At 42.9% G+C, this 12,995-nt stretch overlaps 1 protein-coding gene across 1 annotated transcript in view; it reads right to left on the bottom strand.

Moving 5' to 3' along the window:
- Window positions 1-12,995, bottom strand: part of LOC126184427 (uncharacterized) — a 433,983-nt gene that overhangs the window by 96,458 nt on the left and 324,530 nt on the right. The window contains exon 3 of the mRNA XM_049926817.1: window positions 8,713-8,940. Coding sequence (XP_049782774.1) covers window positions 8,713-8,940 — 228 coding nt within the window. The remainder of the gene's footprint in view (window positions 1-8,712; window positions 8,941-12,995) is intronic.

The following is a 12,995-nucleotide window of genomic DNA, read 5'->3' on the forward strand; positions in this document are numbered from 1 at the left end:
ATTTTGTAGGAATTGCTTAACTTTAAACCTTTTATTGCTATGGAAAAATAATCTCTCCTCCCAACGTGTTACAGTTAAAACACACAAATCCACACTTTTGATAAAGTACGTTTTTCATTACGCTGTGCTTCTCAGACCTTAATTGCAGTACAGCCTAAGTCTTGAAATATAGGTTTGTTTTCGAGTATCTTAAAACCAATATACAGACCGAAATATGAGTGTTTGGGAAACAAAGTTTATATTCGTATCCTACGCGAAAATATGTTTCAATCTAATTACACAATTTTTTAGCAATATGCAAACGGTAAGGGAAGTGCCAATTTGTCAAGAAAATACCTACATGTAAGTCAACAGAAAATAAATAAATGCGTAGACTATGTGAAGATCGCGGCGTCCAAGGTTTTGTCACATGAGACTGCATTTACCTGCTCAAGTTGACAAACCAGAATAACTCGAAAAATGAGCTTCACACGAAAAAAATTTATAGAATCGAAAGTTGATTATTTTCGAGGGGGACATCTGCTGGTACCTAAAATTAGCCCCCACCCCTGGGGATGGGGCGGCAGGCAACTTTAAAATTCCAAATGGGAACCCCCATTTTTATTGCAGAATCAGATTCTACATACATAAAAAAACTACGTACATTTTGTCTTAAGCATTTGTTTTGATTCTTGGTAGTAGGCGCTGTAATTAAAGAAAATCAATGTTCTCATTTTTGCGTGGAAAATGGTTACGGATAGATAAAAAATACTTATTTACTTCGTAAATGTTTATTCACTAAAACTAAAACTCTCCCTCTCTCCCCATAGGGTGGGGTTTGAGAGAGAGGAATTAGAGTTTTACAAATATTGACTCCCTATAGGGAGAGAGGGAGAGTTTTAGTTTTAGTGAATCAAAATTTACGAAGTAAATAAGTATTTTTTATTTATCCGTAACCATTTTCCACGCAAAAATGAGAACATGGATTTTATTGAATTACAGCGCCAACTGCCAAGAATCGAAACAAATGTTTAAGACAAAATGTACGTAGTTTTTTATGTATAATCTGATTCTGCAATAAAAAATGGGGGCTGGGGCGGCGGGCTAATTTTAGTACCAGCAGATGTTCCCCTCGAAAATAATCAACTTTGGATTCTACGAATTTTTTCGTGTGAAGCTTATTTTTAGAGTTATTCTGGTTTGTCAACTTAAAATTTACACCGTGTATACCGTAGACTTTAACAATTAGCAAAGCAGCTACACTGCTGAAATTTCAGATAGTTTGCTGGTGATGCCGTGGTGTAAGGTATGGTGTCGAAGCTGAGCGATTGTAAGAACATACCAGATAACTTGACAATATTTCCAGTTGGTGTGATGAATGGCAGTTAGCCCTAAATGTGGAAAAATGCAAGTTAATCCTGATGAGTAGGAAGAACAAATCTGTAGAGTTTGGATGCAGTATTATTTGTGTCCCGCTTGACACAGTCAAGTTGGTTAAATATCTGGGTGTAGCCTTGCAAAGCGATATGTGGTGGAACGAGCATGTGAAAACTGTGGCAGAGAAGGCAAATCGTCGACTTCGGTTTATTGGGAGAATTTTAGGAAATAGTGATTCGTCTGCGAAGGAGACCGCATACAGGACGCTGGTGCGACCTATTCTTGAGTACTGTTTGAGTATTTGGGATCCGTACCAGGTAGAATTGTAGGAAGACATCGAAGCAATTTAGAGAAGGGCTGCTAGATTTGTTAGCGGTAGATTCGAGCGAAACGTGTTACGGAGATGCTTCGGGGACTCAAATGGGAATCCCTGGATGAAAGACGGCATTCCTTTCGGAAAACACTTTTGATAAAATTTTGAGAGCCGGAATTTGAAGCTGACTGCCGAACGATTCTGCTGCCGCCATCATACTTCGCGCGTGAGGACTTCGAAGATAAGATACGAGAAATTATGGCTCATTAGGAGGCGTACAGACAGTGCAAGTGGAACAGGAAGGGAAATGACAAGCAGTGGTACAGGGTACCCTTCGCAACGCACCTTACGGTGGCTTGCGGGATATTTATGTAGATGTATGAATATAACGAGGATCATTCACTTTTACCTTTTTCTTTCGCATATGTGCAGAATCTGTGTGCAGCCCTCATTTAGTCTACACTATGCATCTTAGGTTTTAAATTTCGCATTCGCTGCTATGAAGATTTTGAAGGATAATCACTATTCATTTTACCATTCGGATTGAATGTAATTACCGAATGTCACCACAGAAGAAAAGAAGGCGTATGGGAATCTCCTTTGTATGGGTCGCAGCTGATGTAGGTCTAGTTTACAAACTGGACCAGTTGGCGAAGAACGTCAGTATCTCTGATTCAGTAACAAATACAACTCTTTCACCGAACGGTTTCAAGATATGGTTACAGATATTAGGCAGTGAGGAACGGGAAGTGGACTTGGGCCTCTCAGTCTCCAAAAAGAAAAAATGACGCTTAGGCTCAACCCGTAACTGGGAACTCTCTCTGATTTCGAAGAATGCATGCGAGCGGTAAGTATGCGTACCAGCCATGGTTCAACTCCTTTCTATTCACAGAGAATGGGTATCAAGGATTATAATATCTGCGAATGAAAGAAGAAAGAAAAGGGAGATGTAAGGTACTTGTTTTACTGCGATTTTTTTGAAGCACAGCAATAAAACTTACTCTTAAACCTTGTGAAAATTATGGTGCCCCTCCTAATGTTTCATAAAGCACTATTTTATTTTATACGGACAGTACCGTGTATTGATAAGTGTTGTATTCGCAGTGGTTGTATAATCACCATATGTTCGCAAAATTCTGTAGAGTTCTCTTTGTCGTATACTCCGCAGGGCGATAATTCGTGCCATGCCAACGTTCTGTAACTACAGTTATGCCCCTATCTGGCTACTGTCACATAATCTTAAATTTTTGTGCAGATTATCTTTATTTTGGTATTTATATACAGACGCTTTATATTTGTATCTTGACAAAAAAATACCTTTAACATCCATTATGAAGTCCAGTTCTCACACATTACGCCAAGTATGTGAAGAACAATTATAAACTAGTTGATAAATAGCTGCTTTGTAATTACTTTTCTGTCCATACGAAATATAATGTGAAGAAACTTAATGTATCATACAGTGTAAATTACACAACCTATCGCTTAATAAGAGGGGTGGAACTTTAATAGTGACAACTATTTATTTACAGCTCGTGCAAAATAGATACGGGTTTCAAAGTTTTACTGCCTTCGAAAGTAGTCACCAGCATTGTGTATAACCCGTTGCCAGCGATGTGGAAGTTGTAGGATACTCTTAGCAGTGCCAGTTCTGTTGACAGTTCGAGCGGCGCGGTCTATTGCCCGACGAATTTGTAGCAGTTCTGAAGCGAATGCCGTGAAGTATTTTCATCAGTTGAGAAATCGAGTGAACTTACGAGGGCTTAAGTCAGGCGAGTGCAGTAGGTGGTATAGCACTTAGCAGCCCCATCAGTCAAACAAATCAGTAACAGCTTGCACTGTACGTGCTTGAGCATTGTCCTGCAAAATGATGGTCAGGTCCTGCAAAAAGTGTCATCACTTCTGTCTCAATGCTGTTCATTTTTGGAACACAACCTACGACCAGCTTAGAGACAGATGTGATGACACTTTCTGCAGGACCTGACCATCATTTTGTAGGACAATACTCAAGCACGTATACTGCCAGCTGTTACTGATTTGTTCACTGACGGCTGCTAAGTGCTATACCACCTACTGCACTCCCCTGACTTAAGATCTCGTGAGTTCAACTCGATTTCTAAACTGAGGGAAACACTTCACGGCATTCGCTTCAGAACTGCTACAAATTCGTCGAGTAATAGACCGCGCCGATCGAACTATCAACACAACTGGCACTGCTAAGAGTATTCTACAACTTCGACATCGCTGGCAACGGGTTATACACAATGCTGGTGACTACTCTGAAGGTCAGTAAAACTTTGAAACACGTATCTATTTTGTAGCAGCTGTAAATAAATTTTCAGTTCAATTGGGTCGGAGCACTATGGGACTTAACATCTGAGGTCATCAGTCCCCTAGAACTTAGAACTACTTAAACCTAAGGACATCACACTCATCCATGACCGAGGCAGGATTCGAACCTGCGACCGTAGGGGTCACGAGGTTCCAGACTGATGCGCCTAGAACCGCTCGGCTACACCGGCCGGCTGTAAATAAATAGTTGCAACTATTAAAGTTCGAACCCTCGTATTAAGGTAAACTGCTCCTTAGTTCGCATCAGCGATAGGAAGTTGATAAAAATATTTGTTATTACAGTGCTTCTGCTGACATTGACGGATGGCCACTTTCTTCATAGTTAAATAGATTGGCCGGTTGAGTATGACAATCTATGTGGGTAAGATAGTGGCGTTAAATCTGCGCTGCGATGTGATCAGTCAAAACCAGGCTGACAAGGGACACCTTTTTGAACTCGAACTCTCGGAACCGCGTGAAACCTTGCTTGGAGTGACGCTCAGTGATGAAAACAACAGTGGTCAGTGTCATTTCCATGTACAACTCTGCATTTCTCTGCGCTATCGGACGGACCATGTGATTGCACTGACAAGTGCTGCTGTGCGAATGTGTCTTCTGGAGTGTTCGCATGCCGGTTACTGTGTAAACTGTGGACAGCGATACTACGAAGAGAATGAATCCTACGAATGTGGTCCAAATACTAGGGACAAAGTTGCGTGCTGATTGTGGAAATGAAATCGGGGTCGAGGATAGAGAGTTTGCGGATATATGTACGTTGGAATTTAAATAGTGGCAACACTGCTGTGGAAACTCTATGCAATGGAATCTACTATTGTCGCTGATAGCACACGTTGTTGACATACCTACCATACCTCCGAGCAAAGGGACTCGCCCGTCCCACGTCTCCAGCGTGCGCACAATCGCGCTTGTGAGCGAGCGGTGTAACGTAATGGTGTCATTATGTTTTCGAAACAGGACCAACGGAGTTGGACCAAGATTGAATGTGACAGAGGTCGTACACCATGACAGTGTCATCAAGGTCTTCAACAGGCATGCAGGGAATCGGCATTGCCGTACAGAACAGTGGCATGTTGGGTAAATGCTTTCAACGAAGGTCGGAAAACTGTGGCAGACGTGCATCGGGCATGTCGTCCTAGCGTCTCTGAAGAAGTAGTGCATTCTGTTGCCGCGTTAGCCGGCCCCGGGGGCCGAGCGGTTCTAGGCGCTTCAGTCCGGAACCACGTGACTGCTATGGTCGCAGGTTCGAATCCTGCCTGGGGCATGGATGTGTGTGATGTCCATAGGTTAGTTAGGTTTAAGTAGTTCTAAGTTCTAGGGGACTGATGACCTCCGATGTTAAGTCCCATAGTGCTCAGAGCCATTTGAACAATTTTGTTGCCGCGTTAGTGGACAGTGATCCACGCTATACGATTCGTGAGCTCGCCCACGAAACCGATTGGCGCATACGACTGTGCATCGCATCCTGAAGGAACGCCTGGGCATGCGAAGAACTGCATCACGATGGGTTCCGCTTCACTTGACGGAAATGCAGAAATGGATTCGTTACGACGCTGCTCAGACGCACTTGGAGCGCTATGAGCGCGAAGGAGGGGCTTTCTTACGCCGTATCGTAACACTGGATGAGACATGGGCCACATCGTACGAGCCAAAACTGAAACGCCAATCCAACGAATGACACCATTATGGGTCGCCGCGAAGTCGAAAGTGCGTCAGAGCCCCAGTATGGTGAAAGTTATGGTGATTCTCGTGTACGGCTGTGATGGTGTTATCCTAACGCATCACGTTCCTCCACGGCAGACCGTCAATGCACAGTATTACTGTTCGTTTTTGGAACATCACCTGCGACCAGCTTTGCGAAAGAAGCGGCGAGACTTTCTGCGCAACCCACCCATCATTTTGCACGACAATGCGCGTGCGCATACAGCGCAAGCTGTGGCTGCTCTGTTCGGTCGATGGGACTGGAAAGTACTGTACCATCCACCATACTCCCCGGACTTAAGATGAGGGAACCATTTCATGCATTCGATTCAGAACTGTTCCAGAGATTCGGCAGGCAGTAGTCCGCTCCATTCGCACCATCAACAGAACAGGCTCTGCTAACGGTATACTATGCCTTCCACATCGCTGGCAACGGGTTCTACACAACGCTGGTGACTACTTTGAAGGACACTAACAGGTGCAAACATGTAACTCTTTTGTATCGGTTGTGAATAGATATTTGCCACTATTTTAGTTCCAACCTTCGTATAATATACATAATTCAAAAATATAATGTGGATGACAGAGAAATAAATGATGTTATGCTGGACAGATATACTGATTTTGAAGGACAGAAAGAACTTGAACCTGAAGGTGGCTATTGAAGCGGTACACGACGTTTATCTCCAGAGCAACAATAACAGTTCAGTCAGCGTGAGTGCGAACTACCTCCATCCAAACAGTCTAGGCCCAGTGTATTAGAATTTAAAAGATATTGATGACAGCGCACTAGAGAACATTTATGAATACTATTACAATCGTGGCTTCAATTCCTATAGCAAGCTAATGAGGTACTATATGTGCATTAGATTTGAATAACATTGCTGATTAATTCTAAATTGTGTGTCTAGCAAAAGACGAACAGGAACTCGCTTCAAAGGAAATAGACTGTCGCAAATGCAAACTGTAAAAGAGCATGTAATATCACGAATTGATAGAGTAAGATCGTATGCTCCAGTTCACTATTGGCATCTGCAAATGTGGGCACTAGAAGCGTCAAAATTTCAAAGCGTCGATTTCTTTTCTCGACAATCTTAAGGTTGAATAAGGCATTTCATCCAGGCATATTACATTTGTCATACGTAAGGACATAGAAGACGACAATAATATACGTCAGAAAGCCTAGCAGTTTTTAGAGGAAGTGAACATATTTATGACAGATCTGGTTATGGAGAAAGGAAATGTTTGGAACAGTGACCAGATTAGATTCTAGTATGAAATGTCTTCATCATCAACACTGCCTCGCATAGGAGAGAAAACTACAGCTAGTGTGTTGCAGTCTGTACATAGCTCACCCACAGGTGCACAACTGACGTGGCTTTTTAAGGATAGCCAGATTAGCAAACAAGTTCTATATCTGTTTCCAAGAGGCACAAGGCACTTTCGGCCCAAATATTGCGAAGAAACTTGAAAGAACCAGCCTACAAAACATTCATGTGAAATGAAGCTAAAGTGCAAAAATGACTACAGAACATATGAAAAGTTTTCCGACTTCTGTGGCGAACATGTAACAAGTGGAAAGAGCCTTTTGCTGCATGATTCCCGGATAGGTAATACAGGTCTTACCCTTCTAGATGCAAGTTTTCCAAAGAAATATATTGCCACCGAAAACCATCAAATGTTGCCAGCCCCTTGATGGTTACTTCTTTCGTCAGTATAAGCTCTATTTAGAGAAATTGCTGATTTTGTAAGACTACAATGTGCCAAACCACAAGTGAAGATACATGACCGTTATTTCATCACCAAACTTCACTCTGTGATTTACGATCAATTTTCTGCATCAAAGTAGCGCCTATGTTGCAGTATGCTTGGCGAAAGGCAGTTTTGACACTGACATCCCATATCATCATTTGAAAATATAATTAGTGTGGCTTTTGATACTGGACTGACAGAATGCGAAAGTGATTTCCAATGGAAAACGTGGCTTTAGTGAGGAGCGCACATTGTTCTCTTCCACTTTGTTTTAACCACTTCATAGAAATTCCGCATCTGCACTATGAGGACTAATATAAGCACAATTAGGTGTGTAGGATATGTTTGTTTTGCGCTATTATAATTACTTTAAGCAGATGGGTTTGAAAGTGTTGATTGAAAATGTAATGATACACTAATGTCATCGAATTCTGTATAATTTCCTCTCTATCTTATTGATGTCTTGTTACTTTGTTTCTCTTTATTAAAATTTCGCTTGTTCTGGAATGCAACGTTTTGCGTGGAAATGACACAGTCCACTGTTTTTGTTTATGATCGAGTGTTATTCGAAGCATGTTTTCGTGCGGTTCCCAGTCTTCGAGGTCAAATGTGTCCCGTGTGAACCTCAAACAAGTTTTGGTTTTCCTACAGTTCATGTGGTCCAACAGAGTTCAGAACAACTGCTCATTTTCCTTTCTCACGCTGTCTTGCAGTACACAAACGTAATATTAGAGGTCCGTTGATGCTCGAGGCTTTAGTGGCCGACAATTTTGAAACAATCATTGCTTCCAAAGAATAATTCAGTTAAACATGAGCATAATTTAATGTTTCTTTTCAAGCCTATATGATATCGAGGTTTTCATGTCACTTATCTGTCATTCTCTTTCAGATTTCACGCTTTTCGCTTGTGGGTGTCTCCACCAAACCTAAGCTAGAAGTAACACAACTTCCTTCTGTTTAACTGTTGAGACTGACAGGTGAATGAGGGCGGGTGAAATGAAAATAGCAAATACTTTTTACATACAATTTATTGTGCGCACCCTATGCCCACCTTCCCGCTCCCCCCCCCCCCCCCCATGACATCAGTCGCATCTTTAAGAACATGCTCCCTAAGAAATTAGTTTGTAGAAGGGAACTCCAAGAAACGGTATAAATTTAACACATAACCGAATACCAGGACACTACAGTTATGCACTATTTAGATAGTCGTGTAATCTTGGTAAGACGTGGAGAGTACTTACCAGCCAACATACCAAGGTTTGGTGCCATCCCTCATCTTTGCTCTGTCTTCGCTCATGTCGAACACTTCCTCCAAGCGCTTGAATTCCGTTTCGTACGGGAAGAACTGGCAGCCTCGTACGTTTCTCTCGTCATAAATACTCTTGAAGAACTCGAAGTCGAACACCTCTGGAGCAGTCCAGTTCTCCATCGCATCAGTCACAACTACCGGTTTTCCAGTGTACGCGTATCTGTGGGAAAGAAGAATAGATAATGACGAAGGCAGACGGGCAAGTAGTCTTTCAAATGTAGTTTTTTAGGTCACCTGTAAAGTGAGATCATTTGATGAATCCTGCTATTACCTGAAGGTAGCTTCTTCAACTAGAAAAATATTTTGATTTAGTTTGCTTTGTGTACAAGTGGTAATATTCATTTATAAATATGCACGTATTCGATAATCTGGTCATCGCACGTGGGATGTGGGGGTGGGCGTAGGAGGGTGGAGGATTAGGAAGAACGGTGGTGAAGAAAGGAAGGAGGCAAAGTCTGGGTGGCAGGGGGAGGGAAGTGGGAGGAGACAGCGCACGAATCTATATCTCATCATCATCATCATCATCATCATCAGCCAATTCAATCATTAGATGATGTGGCCTCTTCGAGTCCTGGATTCAGGTAGGCTTTCAGAAGTCTTCTCCAAGTGGGACGGTCTTGGGCAGTTCCCTGCCAGGTGTTACCAGCGATCTTCTTGATGTCTTTGTCCTATCTGTCTGGTGGTCTTCCTCTAGGCCTCCGGTGCTCTCTCGGACTCCACTCCAGTACTAGCTTCGTCCATATGTTGTCTTTTCTTCTTGCAACGTGGCCAGCCCACTGCCATTTCAAGGAAACTACTCTCTCTAAGATGTCATTAACCTTCGTCACAGACCGGATGTCATCTGCCCTTTTCCTGTCCTTTCTTGTATAGCCCAGCATTGATCTCTCCATGGCTCTCTGTGCTGTCCTAAGTTTCCCTTTTGTGAATGAGTTCAGTGCCCATGTCTCGCGGCCATACGCCATCACAGGAAGAATGCATTGATCAAATACTGCTTTCTTCAGATTTACTGGCATTTTTGATCTGAATACTTTTGAATTCTTCCCAAATGCTTGCCAGCCAATCTTGATGCGTCGATAGATTTCTGGCCTTATGTCTCCCTTCATATTTATAATCTGGCCAAGGTAGACATATTCACTGACCGCTTCTAGTAGACTGTCCTTGACTTTCACATCTCCAGCTGGGACCCATTTGTTGGATATTACTTTTGTTTTGGAAAGGTTCATGTTCAAGCCAACCAGCTGAAATTCCGATGCAAGATGTGTAACTAAGTTTTGGAGCTCTGCGAAGTCTTTGGCCAGTAAGGCAATATCATCAGCAAATCTCAAGTTGGTAAGCCTTCTCCCATTAATTCTAATTCCCTTACCTTCCCAGCTCAGCTTAGACATAGCCATTTCCAATACAGCAGAGAACAATTTTGGGGAGATGGGATCGATCGCCTTGCTTGACATCCCTCATGATGCCGAATTCTTGAGCTGATTCGCCGATGTTAACATAAGCTGAAGAATTCTCGTAGATTTTCCTGAGCACTTCAATGTATGCTGCTCCCACTCCTTGCTCACTCAAAGCTTGGAGGACAGCTACATGGCTAACGGAGTCAAATGCCTTTTCAAAGTCAACAAAGGCAATGCAGAGAGGCAGTTGGTATTCATTCGCTCTGCTTATCACTTCACTACATTTATACTCTGCAAGCCACCCAACGGTATGTGGCGGAGGGCACTTTACGTGCCACTGTCATTATCTCCCTTTCCTGTTGGCGGGAAAAACGACTGCCGGAAAACCTCCGTGCGCGCTCGAATCTCTCTAATTTTACATTCGTAATCTCCTCGGGAGGTATAAGTAGGGGGAAGCAATATATTCGATACCTCATCCAGAAACGCACCCTCTCGAAACCTGGACAGCAAGCTACACCGCGATGCAGAGCGCCTCTCTTGCAGAGTCTGCCACTTGAGTTTGCTAAACATCTCCGTAACGCTATCACGCTTACCAAATAACCCTGTGACTAAACGCGCCGCTCTTCTTTGGATCTTCTCTATCTCCTCTGTCAACCCGACTTGGTACGGATCGCACACTGATGAGCAATACTCAAGTACAGGTCGAACGAGTGTTTTGTAAGCCACCTCCTTTGTTGATGGACTACATTTTCTAAGGACTTTCGCAATGAATCTCAACCTGACACACCTTACCAACAATTAGTTTTATATGATCATTCCACTTCCAATCGTTCCGTACGCATACTCCCAGATATTTTACCGAAGTAACTGTTACCAGTGTTTGTTCCGCAATCATATAATCATACAATAAAGGATCCTTCTTTCTATGTCTTCGCAATACATTACATTTGTCTATGTTAAGGGTCAGTTGCCACTCCCTGCACCAAGTGCTCAAATGGCTCTGAGCACTATGGGACTTAACATCTATGGTCCTCAGTCCCCTAGAACTTAGAACAACTTAAACCTAACTAACCTAAGGAGATCACACAACACCCAGTCATCACGAGGCAGAGAAAATCCCTGACCCCGCCGGGAATGCATCAAGTGCCTATCCGCTGCAGATCTCCCTGCATTTCGCTGCAATTTTCTAATGCTGCAACTTCTCTGTATACTACAGCATCATCCGCGAAAAGCCGCATGGAACTTCCGACACTATCTACTAGGTTATTTATATATAGTGTGAAAAGCAATGGTCCCATATCACTCCCCTGTGGCACGCCAGAGGTTACTTTAACGTATGTGGACGTCTCTCCATTGAGAACAACATGCTGTGTTGTGTTTGCTAAAAACTCTTCAATCCAGCCACACAGCTGGTCTGATATTCCGTAGGCTCTTACTTTGTTTATCAGGCGACAATGCGGAACTGTATCGAACGCCTTCCGGAAGTCAAGGAAAATAGCATCTACCTGGGAGCCTGTATCTAATATTTTCTGGGTCTCATGAACAAATAAAGCGAGTTAGTTCTCACACGATCGCCGTTTCCGGAATCCATGTTGATTCCTACAGAGTAGATTCTGGGTTTTCAGAAATGACATAATACGCGAGCAAAAAACATGTTCTAAAATTCTACAACAGATCGATGTCAGAGACATAGGCCTATAGTTTTGCGCATCTGCTCGACGACCCTTCTTGAAGACTGGGACTACCTGTTCTCTTTTCCAATCATTTGGAACCTTCCGTTCCTCTAGAGACTTGCGGTACACGGCTGTTAGAAGGGGGGCACGTTCTGTCGCGTACTCTGTGTAGAATCGAATTGGTATCCCGTCAGGTCCAGTGGGCTTTCCTCTGTTGAGTGATTTCAGTTGCTTTTCTATTCCTTGGACACTTATTTCGATGTCAGCCACTTTTTCGTTTGTGCGAGGGTTTAGAGAAGGAACTGCAGTGCGGTCTTCCTCTGTGAAAGAGCTTTGTAAAAAGGTGTTTAGTAACCAGCATTACGCGTGTCATCCTCTGTTTCAATGCCATCATCATCCCAGAGTGTCTGGATATGCTGTTTCGATCCACTTACTGATTGAACGTAACACCAGAACTTCCTAGGATTTTCTGTCAAGTCGGTACATAGAATTTTACTTTCGAATCCACTGAACGCTTCACGCATTGTCCTATTTACGCTAACTTTGACATTTTTCAGCTTCTGTTTGTCTGAGAGGTTTTGGCTGCGTTTAAACTTGCAGTAAAGCTCTCTTTGCTTTCGCAGTAGTTTCCTAACTTTGTTGTTGAACCACGGTGGGCTTTTCCCGTCCCTCACAATTTTACTCGGCACGTACCTGTCTAAAACGCATTTTACGATTGCCTTGAACTTTTTCTATAAACACTCAACATTGTCAGTGTCGGAACAGAAATTTTCGTTTTGATCTGTTAGGTAGTCTGAAATCTGCCTCCTATGATTTTTGCTAAACAGAGAAAGACGTGCAAAAGCATTTAACACAGAAGCGGGAGATAATGAAGATGGCTGAAAATTAGTAAAGTACAGTCATATAGGGGAATGGGCTGGAAGGCACAGAGGATGCAGTCAGCAGCCTGATTGGAAACTTTTCCTTCACTAAAATGTGCAGGGGTTGGGCAAAAAACTAAAAACACCGCAAGAAATGCATGATTGAACATAAATGCAGATGTTAGCCAAGCCTGCAGTTGACGCTATTGTAATTGACGACTAACTACACCTGTGCAACGTCCTCAGTACATAGTGTCAGTGGCGGTCACAATAATGTTCTTTAGAGATGTG

Source organism: Schistocerca cancellata, chromosome 4 (assembly GCF_023864275.1).
Source record: "Schistocerca cancellata isolate TAMUIC-IGC-003103 chromosome 4, iqSchCanc2.1, whole genome shotgun sequence".
In the NCBI taxonomy this organism is placed as follows: Eukaryota; Metazoa; Arthropoda; class Insecta; order Orthoptera; family Acrididae; genus Schistocerca; species Schistocerca cancellata.